A 10,699-nucleotide genomic window follows, 5' to 3' on the forward strand; every position below is an offset into this window, starting at 1 on the left:
CCATTTTTCACTGAAATATCTCTCAGCAAGATGACAATCAATATTCCATGAATAGGCAGCAAGCATTGTTGTAAAACACTAATATTTACTATGGACAAATATTACACAAATGCATTCAAACACAAGTACTAAAATCCTTCTACCAGTAATGATACTCTTAAGCTTTTAGACGATAACGTTGAGATTTGATACCTAGACTGTGATACTGTGACATGATAACACCATAATACAAAAAAACAATTTATTTACTCATAAATCATCCTTGTGTTTATTTCATTTTGTACTCACCTCCATCTCCAAGTGAGCCATTTAAATTGACAATATATGATCGTATAAAAGAGCTTTTCCTTTCACCTAGTGTTTTGATGTTAATCAAAGGACTAAAACGTGATGCTTTATGAAGAAAAAGCAATCAGGTGGCTTGTTTTATTTCTCTTTTATTAGTACAAAATAAGATGAAGAGCACAGATTCTTAAAAGTTTCCTTCACAAGACTCTGAATTGTACAGTTAATGCATTTAGTTTAAACCTAATATAGAATTTGGTTGCTATGCTGGCTGCTAAAGTCATCTGGAAAGAGGTTCAAGTCTTTTAGTTTTGGTTATAACCCCACAGGACGCCCTTTAAACACATGTGGTTATGCCTGTAGCCCCACGCCACATACTCTGAATCTAATACTGTATTACAGGGTTGGGGTCCATTCAGGATGCCTTGATGGAGTAAACACACGTCACACTATAACAGGAAGCAGTATTATAGCATGAGATAAATTGAAACCTAGTACCAATTAAAAACAAACTATATTTTTTCTACGTTTTAAGCTCTCAGTGGAATCGACCCCAACCTTGCCTAAGCCATCAGTCTTTGTAAAGAAAAAAACACTGTTTCCAGGGAATTGAAAAAACGATATTTGAACGACCTTAGCCAGCTCTTATACAATGTTGTTTGTAGGTCCCGAGGCTGTCTGTTTTGTAAAAAAAACAACACATTTTTACCTGTTGACTTTCTATGCTGTTGTTTCTGTATAAATGTTCTGTTGTTCAGTGCATGTTGTAACTTTGGCGTTGTGACTGGTTGTGATTCACACCAGTAGAGCCAGTACTTGTCATGTAAAAAAAAAAAGTGTCTCTATGTCCCAAGATATTTCTATTTCTTATGAAAAGCAACATTTCCCTTGGATGACTCAAAATTAAATAAATCAGATCACTTTACATTTTGATTAGGAATTGCTGACTTTCATTTTACTGTTTTATTATTTAAGGTTTTTTTGTTCTGCAGTAAAATTAATTTGGTCGTATCCTGACTCACTTTCTTTAGCATACTTACAGCCGCATTAAACTGAAAATGTTCCTAGTTCTGGCTGGTTTGCCATCATGCCTGCTGTTTGTTCTTGGTACACGTGTCTGAGTCAATATGTGCAGCAGGGAGGCTTACAGCAGGAAGGAGGAGGTTATATGAAGAGGAAGCTGTGGGCTGTTGGGCAGGAGCACGCCTCCAGCCTCCCCACACGCCTCCACGCACCCCTGCATCGAGGGTTTCCCACCGCCTGCCACTGGAGAGACCGTCTCCTGCAGGAAGGAGAGGAGGGAAGGAGTTAGTGATCACAAGAGTTCTCTTTGAATGCAAAGTGGTAAACAATGTTGCCATCTAGTGGTGGTCCTTGCTGTTACAACTAACACTAAGAAGCAAGGTGTAGATAATTATATACTGAAAAAACAGGCCCCCTGAGTTTATGGTAAGGGTCAAACTATATGATGAGCTTGTCTTTGGATTAAAGGTTCCCTGTGGAGATTTTGACCTCAAGTAGCGCGCTATGCTAACAGCTTGCTGGTTAACATGGATGTAAACAATTGGCATTTTAACCTTCAGAGCACTGCAGGTGTTTTATGAGGAACAACATGCATTTTTAGCTTGTTAGACCTCGTGGATACACTGAATGCATTCTGATTAGAGACACTGCATGTTAACAGCAAAAAAAACCTGGGGCACCTTTAAGGGAGGCCTGCAAATAGACTGCTTTGAAAGAATGTAATAAGGTGTAATGGTTAGCGCTGTAGCCTCACAGCTAGAAGGTTCCTAGTTCAGACGAAGGGGGCCTTTCTGTGAGGAGTTTGCATGTTCTCCCCCTGCATGTGTGGGTTCTCTCCGGGTACTCCGGCTTCCTCCCACAGTCAAAAGACATGCTCGTTAGGTTCATTGGGGACTCTAAATTGCCCGTAGTGTGAATGTAAGCATGTCTGTCTCTATGAGTCAGCCCTAAGATTGACTGGCGATCAGTCCAGGATCTAACTCCGCCTCTCACCCAATGACAGCTGGGAAAGGCTCCTGAGCAGGATAAGCAGTATAGATAATGAATGGATGGATGGATGTTCTGGTTAGCTTAGCTTAGCACAAGATGAAAACAGACAGTTTACCTGGTTCTGTCCAAAATGTAAAAAATGCAACAGCTTAAGCACATACATTAGAGTGGTATTTTTCTTCCCATCTTACTCAGGAAGAAGTTGGAAAAACAGTTATTCCCAAACTATTTCTTCAAATTAGATTACTCCAGAAAAGGAAAAACAATTTAATAAGCCTTTGTCTACCTGATTCTTTCCCTTTCACACTTAAAAACCCTACTGCAATATTTTTAAATGACTCCTCCATAAATGAAAAAAGGGAATTTTCTGCTCTGCAGAAGGGAGTTGACAAAGGTACAATAAGCCCAGAATACGCGATGATCGCATTTGTCTGTGCATAGAGCACCAAACAAACAAGTAATTACATAATACTTGAGGCTGATGCAGAGGAGTCACATTTATTTGTGTAGTGAGTTTATGTTCAACCCTGAGTTTTTTTTACTTATGAGCAATAAGTGCTCCTCCAACAGTCCCTTCTAATTGTATTATTAACCTGAAGGTACACCATGTTTGTACTGCCTTTTTAACAGCAACTTTCTTAAATATTAATGAGATGAGAGAAGAAAAACCTCACTGCCAACTCAAACAAAAAAAAGGACAAAACTGTAAAAGCTTCCTGACACCCAAAAAGAAGGTGATCGGAACACATTTGTTCATGTTGTGGTTGAGAGTCAAATCACAAACCCTGATTTCATTTCCTGTTTTAATCACAGAGTTGAACCAATTTCATATTGCTCTTCCATAGTGAGAGGAGCAGAGGTGTGAAAGGAATAGCAATGACTGTGAGAGGCAGAGGGAGCCATGTGTGCGCCTGTATGTGTGTGCTGTAAATCCAGGGCATTAGAGCAGTGTGGCTGCCGCTTAATGGAGAAAAAAGTGAACAGTTTCCGATATGAATGTATGCATGTCGGGGGAATCCTGCTTTTGTTTTCTCCGTATTCTATCTGTTGTTCTAATTTTACCATGCAGCAGAAGCACAGACTAATACCGAGGGAACTCTAATCAGATGAGAAAACATGATTACTTTCGCACACATTTAATGTTTGAAATGCAGCTGCGTTTACAGCTGTGAAGAGAGGGATGGAAGGAGCATCTTATGAACGTTATTCAGCACACAATTAGGAAAGGATGGATGGTTCAAGCTGGTGTCAGATTCATTTAAACACAGCCCCTTAATACATTATGTATAACAGCATTCCTTTTTATTTTGTATTCAAGTGAAATTTCTTATCATTGTCCGCTGTTGCACATTTACTGCACAAAAAGAAAAAGATTACGCTCATTTTAAAACGTAAACCTAGGTATCATCTGCAAAGAGGTGTTCCCAAAAGCAAACGCCCTATAGGAAGACATATGACTGCAGCTTTTTAACATTTTCCAGAAGGTCTTTGGCTGAATTTAGAATAAATTACTTTCTTGTTATTGAAGCCTTATTTTAGTCTCCTCCTTAACCTGCTTTAAACTGCAACTCCTTTGGTTATACTCATTAATTTATTCTTTCCTCAATAAACTTTTATAAATCTTAAAGCATTAAGAGGTTAAAGTAACACAGTCTCACATCAACTGTGGTCCATTTTATGTAATTTTGTTCAGACAGTATCAGTCTCAAGAATTTGGGTCACAGACCAGCAGTCTGATGTTAGTTTGTTGCATATATATCTTTATTATATAAAAAGTCAAGGCCAATATATGCCAAGCATTTCAAAATCCTTTACCCTGTTAAATCTTAATGTCCATGGAGATCTCTTAATGTTTTCTGAAGTTATGATGAAACAAATTTCAGTCAGACTTGCATGAAGTTATTTTTAAAAAATTGATAATTAAGTTTAATCTTTCAACACCTAAGAAAGAGGCTCACGCAACCTCATGAAGCATCCTTTAGGTTAACTGTATTCTGGTAGTCAGGGACCATTTTTCACTGAAATATCTCTCAGCAAGATGACAATCAATATTCCATGAATAGGCAGCAAGCATTGTTGTAAAACACTAATATTTACTATGGACAAATATTACACAAATGCATTCAAACACAAGTACTAAAATCCTTCTACCAGTAATGATACTCTTAAGCTTTTAGACGATAACGTTGAGATTTGATACCTAGACTGTGATACTGTGACATGATAACACCATAATACAAAAAAACAATTTATTTACTCATAAATCATCCTTGTGTTTATTTCATTTTGTACTCACCTCCATCTCCAAGTGAGCCATTTAAATTGACAATATATGATCGTATAAAAGAGCTTTTCCTTTCACCTAGTGTTTTGATGTTAATCAAAGGACTAAAACGTGATGCTTTATGAAGAAAAAGCAATCAGGTGGCTTGTTTTATTTCTCTTTTATTAGTACAAAATAAGATGAAGAGCACAGATTCTTAAAAGTTTCCTTCACAAGACTCTGAATTGTACAGTTAATGCATTTAGTTTAAACCTAATATAGAATTTGGTTGCTATGCTGGCTGCTAAAGTCATCTGGAAAGAGGTTCAAGTCTTTTAGTTTTGGTTATAACCCCACAGGACGCCCTTTAAACACATGTGGTTATGCCTGTAGCCCCACGCCACATACTCTGAATCTAATACTGTATTACAGGGTTGGGGTCCATTCAGGATGCCTTGATGGAGTAAACACACGTCACACTATAACAGGAAGCAGTATTATAGCATGAGATAAATTGAAACCTAGTACCAATTAAAAACAAACTATATTTTTTCTACGTTTTAAGCTCTCAGTGGAATCGACCCCAACCTTGCCTAAGCCATCAGTCTTTGTAAAGAAAAAAACACTGTTTCCAGGGAATTGAAAAAACGATATTTGAACGACCTTAGCCAGCTCTTATACAATGTTGTTTGTAGGTCCCGAGGCTGTCTGTTTTGTAAAAAAAACAACACATTTTTACCTGTTGACTTTCTATGCTGTTGTTTCTGTATAAATGTTCTGTTGTTCAGTGCATGTTGTAACTTTGGCGTTGTGACTGGTTGTGATTCACACCAGTAGAGCCAGTACTTGTCATGTAAAAAAAAAAAGTGTCTCTATGTCCCAAGATATTTCTATTTCTTATGAAAAGCAACATTTCCCTTGGATGACTCAAAATTAAATAAATCAGATCACTTTACATTTTGATTAGGAATTGCTGACTTTCATTTTACTGTTTTATTATTTAAGGTTTTTTTGTTCTGCAGTAAAATTAATTTGGTCGTATCCTGACTCACTTTCTTTAGCATACTTACAGCCGCATTAAACTGAAAATGTTCCTAGTTCTGGCTGGTTTGCCATCATGCCTGCTGTTTGTTCTTGGTACACGTGTCTGAGTCAATATGTGCAGCAGGGAGGCTTACAGCAGGAAGGAGGAGGTTATATGAAGAGGAAGCTGTGGGCTGTTGGGCAGGAGCACGCCTCCAGCCTCCCCACACGCCTCCACGCACCCCTGCATCGAGGGTTTCCCACCGCCTGCCACTGGAGAGACCGTCTCCTGCAGGAAGGAGAGGAGGGAAGGAGTTAGTGATCACAAGAGTTCTCTTTGAATGCAAAGTGGTAAACAATGTTGCCATCTAGTGGTGGTCCTTGCTGTTACAACTAACACTAAGAAGCAAGGTGTAGATAATTATATACTGAAAAAACAGGCCCCCTGAGTTTATGGTAAGGGTCAAACTATATGATGAGCTTGTCTTTGGATTAAAGGTTCCCTGTGGAGATTTTGACCTCAAGTAGCGCGCTATGCTAACAGCTTGCTGGTTAACATGGATGTAAACAATTGGCATTTTAACCTTCAGAGCACTGCAGGTGTTTTATGAGGAACAACATGCATTTTTAGCTTGTTAGACCTCGTGGATACACTGAATGCATTCTGATTAGAGACACTGCATGTTAACAGCAAAAAAAACCTGGGGCACCTTTAAGGGAGGCCTGCAAATAGACTGCTTTGAAAGAATGTAATAAGGTGTAATGGTTAGCGCTGTAGCCTCACAGCTAGAAGGTTCCTAGTTCAGACGAAGGGGGCCTTTCTGTGAGGAGTTTGCATGTTCTCCCCCTGCATGTGTGGGTTCTCTCCGGGTACTCCGGCTTCCTCCCACAGTCAAAAGACATGCTCGTTAGGTTCATTGGGGACTCTAAATTGCCCGTAGTGTGAATGTAAGCATGTCTGTCTCTATGAGTCAGCCCTAAGATTGACTGGCGATCAGTCCAGGATCTAACTCCGCCTCTCACCCAATGACAGCTGGGAAAGGCTCCTGAGCAGGATAAGCAGTATAGATAATGAATGGATGGATGGATGTTCTGGTTAGCTTAGCTTAGCACAAGATGAAAACAGACAGTTTACCTGGTTCTGTCCAAAATGTAAAAAATGCAACAGCTTAAGCACATACATTAGAGTGGTATTTTTCTTCCCATCTTACTCAGGAAGAAGTTGGAAAAACAGTTATTCCCAAACTATTTCTTCAAATTAGATTACTCCAGAAAAGGAAAAACAATTTAATAAGCCTTTGTCTACCTGATTCTTTCCCTTTCACACTTAAAAACCCTACTGCAATATTTTTAAATGACTCCTCCATAAATGAAAAAAGGGAATTTTCTGCTCTGCAGAAGGGAGTTGACAAAGGTACAATAAGCCCAGAATACGCGATGATCGCATTTGTCTGTGCATAGAGCACCAAACAAACAAGTAATTACATAATACTTGAGGCTGATGCAGAGGAGTCACATTTATTTGTGTAGTGAGTTTATGTTCAACCCTGAGTTTTTTTTACTTATGAGCAATTAAACTTAAAGCTAATTTCATGGCTGAATAAACTATTGGCTAGGCTTATTAAAACAAATACCTGATCTATTTCTTATGGTCAGTAAGACTTCTAAAATTCAAAGAATGATAACGCCTCCAACTCAGGGTGGAAAAAGGCAAGCAGTGAGTTGTGACAAATCCATTCTCACCTGTCCTCCTCCTCTCCGTCTCCGTCTCCCGCGCAGTGCGTCTGTCCAGTGGCGAGAGCAGGCGGCTGGCACTCGACACACACGCGGTGCCCCTCCCTCAGGTTCTGCATCCACTGCGTGTGCGGGTCTGCACTCTGCTGGCACCCTTTTGTCAAGGAGGTCAGCTGGAACTGTACACAATACCTGCACACGCACACGGACACACACAAAGCTCAGACTAAAGACAGAATGTCAAAGGGAAAAAGATTGTCATGTCACATTTTTCTGCACTCTCTAAACGTGTTACCCTATAATGTCACTGCTGTCAGGGATGTCTCTTTTCTTCCTGGCATTGCCATAGCCACCGCTGATGATAAGAGCTGGGACTGCAGAGGGAACAACCGTGATAAGAACGTTATATGTGACCATATGTTGCAATACATTAAATATGAGTGTGTGCAGGGAAATGTGGAGGATTTTCACGACCATTTTAAATTGAAAAAGTCGAGATAAAAGCAGTTAATCCTATTTTTTTTAGTAATGAGACTTGGTCACAAGCTGTTTAGATAAAGATAAAAGTATATCAGATGTGGGTGTATGTAGGTTTATTATAATGTGTTTTTTGACATTGCTCTGGACCAGGAAATAGAAGACTGCCCCACCTTTAAACTTCGATGTAACCTGGTCTCATAACACCTTTAATGCAAATTGTGCTATACTGCTTGACTCAACAGGTGAGCTGTCTTCATGCTGATGACAGCAAACCTATTTTTTAAAGCATGTGAGATAATAAAGTGATGATCACATGGTCCTGTGGAAGACTCCAGGTAGGTATTTCTCACCCAGTGAGTTGTTACAGTGTCCTTGGTGAGTCCAGTACTCTGCACAGCCGGCGTGCTCCTCCAGGTGGGGACAGGGTTTGCCTGAATTCTGCAGCTCCTGCAGGATGGTCCTGCTCCGCCTGCGGACAGTGGCCTTGCAGGGCTCTGCACAGCCTGACCACGCCGTCCACTCGCTCACCACGCAGGACACGGCTGAGGGGGAAAGAGACAGAGAAGAAAAAGCACAAAATTGCATCGTAGAGATCCCTTTAAAGTCTACAGATCTCGATGCAATGTTGATTTCAGGAAATCACAACATCAACATTAAACTGGATATTATAAACACATGCAGAATCCTGCATTGCTTGTCATGTGACTAAGGCTTCACTGGATTTGTTTTGGGGATTAGTTGAAGTAGACTCAGTACAACAATAAATATGGGGCCTCCTGTTATTAGGGTGGTCTCACCTAGGCCAATTTTGGAAGAATGTTCCAGCCACACAGCTTTTAAATGATAAAAATGTGCCTTTTAATACAAAATAAAACAATAGAATTCTATTTAAACTAAAATAACAGAGAGAACAGAGATTTATTATGTGACAAAATAAAAGTTTTTTTCGTCGGCTCAAACCCACCTGGGCAGGCTGTCTCATAGTCGTGGCAGCAGTCCAGGGTGGACACGCAGGCTTGGTCGCAGTAGCAGGAGCCGTAGGAGCCGTCAGACCTCCATCCTCTGCTGACGCAGGACGCGTCCCGGCCGGTGCAGCACAGACCCGCGTCCCGACAGCCCGACTGACCCGGAGCGACCAGGGATAAAAACACCCCGAGAGAAAGCAGGGTGACGGAGCTGCACCTGCGACCTGTCATCACGGAGGACCGGGCAGCATGCAGTCCAACAAGTACAGGAAGTTTAAGAGTTTAAGCTAATGAGCAGTAATTCCAGTCTGAGAGTTAAAAAAAAGTAAAGACTGTGTAAAAAGTGATAAAATAAACTCCTAGCTGTGGTCAGTGAGGTCAACCTGCTCGGTGGGTCGGAACTTATCCATGTGTCAACGCTGCATCTCTTAAAGGAACAGTCCCCCACTATAGGTAAAGACTTTTACATAGTCACCATTCAATTATCTGTTGTTTACTGTTTTTTAATGATAATTTGGTAATTATTTTATCATATCCATCAAATTAATATATATTTTATATTTAACGACGTACTTTTTCACAAAAAAGTTTGTTTTTTTTAAAAATGTGGATGTACTCCAAGCATTAAAATCATTAAAGAGACTGAAAAGAAAATGTTTTCACAAAGTTTGTCCTCAGTAACAAGCCAGTAAGCATTAGTCTGCCCTGCTGTGTTTTTCGATATGGTGTGTAGCCACAATAACAGAATAAAAAGTTTGAGTTTTTACCCCTGCTGATCTGCATTTGTGTGGTATTTTACATTTTCTGAAATAAGTAAAATATTAAGAAAATGTGAAAAAACTTAATATGTCAAAGGCTGCTTTGAGTTGTAAAACAGTGCAGAAAAAGTCTGTTTGCATAAATTCTTGCACTCTCTCTCTCTCTCTCTCCCCCCTCTCTCTCTCCCTCTCTGTTGGTGGAGCAGCCGGCTTCCCAGGCCCATGTGTGCCTCAACATGTGAAAAGAATGGATTAATGGAACTCCTATGGCCTCCTATCTGTATGGTTATTCATGCAAAAAGAACAACAACAGTGTGGACAGTGCAGGCCTCTGCTCAAACTAAGAATCCCAGTGTCCCTCTAGTGTGTGTGTGTGTAGGGAGAAGATAGGAACAGAGAGAGGGGGAGCAGAACGACTGATCAAAATACTACGAGTAGGAGAAATGTGTATCGACAAAGCAAAAATGAGCAAGCAAAAGTTGTGGTTGATTCCCTGATGTGTGGCCCTACCTTGTGGTCCCCATGAGTATCTATAGAAGTAGAGAGAGAGGACATTTACTGCTCTGGTGAACAGTCACAGCTAACAACAGTCAGTCCATACACAACGCTCGCACCAGTTCTTATAACACATTTATAATCTTATTAAATCTTTAAGTAGGTGAAAGAATGGCAATTTGGGAGCAACAGCAGGTCTGGACCTTTGTACTAACAGCAAGATAGTTTTAGAAAACATCAGAAATAGCAGTGGGTTTCTGGCTTTCCACCAGTAAACTCTACAATCAAACACTGATCATTTTTATAGCATATCCAACAGGGAAACTTGCTGGAAAACAATCAGACACTGCCCTTCCCTGCGTGCCAATGTTCAGGTATTACAACAAGATTCAAGGCGCTCACTTTGATCACTGTTTCCAAGTGTTACACAACATCTCGCAGTAGGGAGAAATTCTTGGCAGCATTTAAACTACCCTCCTTCTCACAGCTCTGACCCATTTCTGTAAAGGTAAAGTGGGTATTTTGGGAAAAGAAATATTTACCTGAACATCACATCATGCTGTTGTGAGATTTTAAACTCCACCAGCTTAAAAAGTTGTTTAGTAAAAGTATGTGATTTTCTAATAGATCCTCTTTACAGTTTTAATTGTGCTTTTAACTAAATATCAACAGTGACATAACTG

At 40.0% G+C, this 10,699-nt stretch overlaps 1 protein-coding gene across 1 annotated transcript; it reads right to left on the reverse strand.

The window, feature by feature from the left end:
* Positions 1-5,755: 5,755 nt before the first annotated feature.
* Positions 5,756-8,994, reverse strand: LOC138606085 (somatomedin-B and thrombospondin type-1 domain-containing protein). Its single transcript, XM_069678543.1, has 5 exons — positions 8,763-8,994; positions 8,149-8,340; positions 7,614-7,692; positions 7,328-7,510; positions 5,756-5,873 (listed from the first exon to the last, which is right to left on the reverse strand). Exons 1-5 carry the CDS (start codon positions 8,992-8,994, stop codon positions 5,756-5,758), a joined length of 804 nt encoding a protein of 267 aa, XP_069534644.1.
* Between the last annotated feature and the right edge of the window lie 1,705 nt (positions 8,995-10,699).

Source organism: Semicossyphus pulcher, unplaced genomic scaffold (genome assembly GCF_022749685.1).
Source record: "Semicossyphus pulcher isolate SPU_LCO1_2020_fin unplaced genomic scaffold, fSemPul1.0.p SCAF_3, whole genome shotgun sequence".
NCBI classification, from domain to species: Eukaryota; Metazoa; Chordata; class Actinopteri; order Labriformes; family Labridae; genus Semicossyphus; species Semicossyphus pulcher.

Bases quoted from the DNA above. Each gene is read 5' to 3' on its own strand.
- LOC138606085 (XM_069678543.1), bottom strand. From the start codon at position 8,994: ATGACAGGTCGCAGGTGCAGCTCCGTCACCCTGCTTTCTCTCGGGGTG. The intron at 7,511-7,613 runs GTAACACGTTTA...GTGCGTGTGCAG, and splicing joins GACAGCAGTGACATTATAGG to GTATTGTGTACAGTTCCAGC. The intron at 5,874-7,327 runs GTGAGAATGGAT...TCCTTCCTGCAG, and splicing joins GACGGAGAGGAGGAGGACAG to GAGACGGTCTCTCCAGTGGC.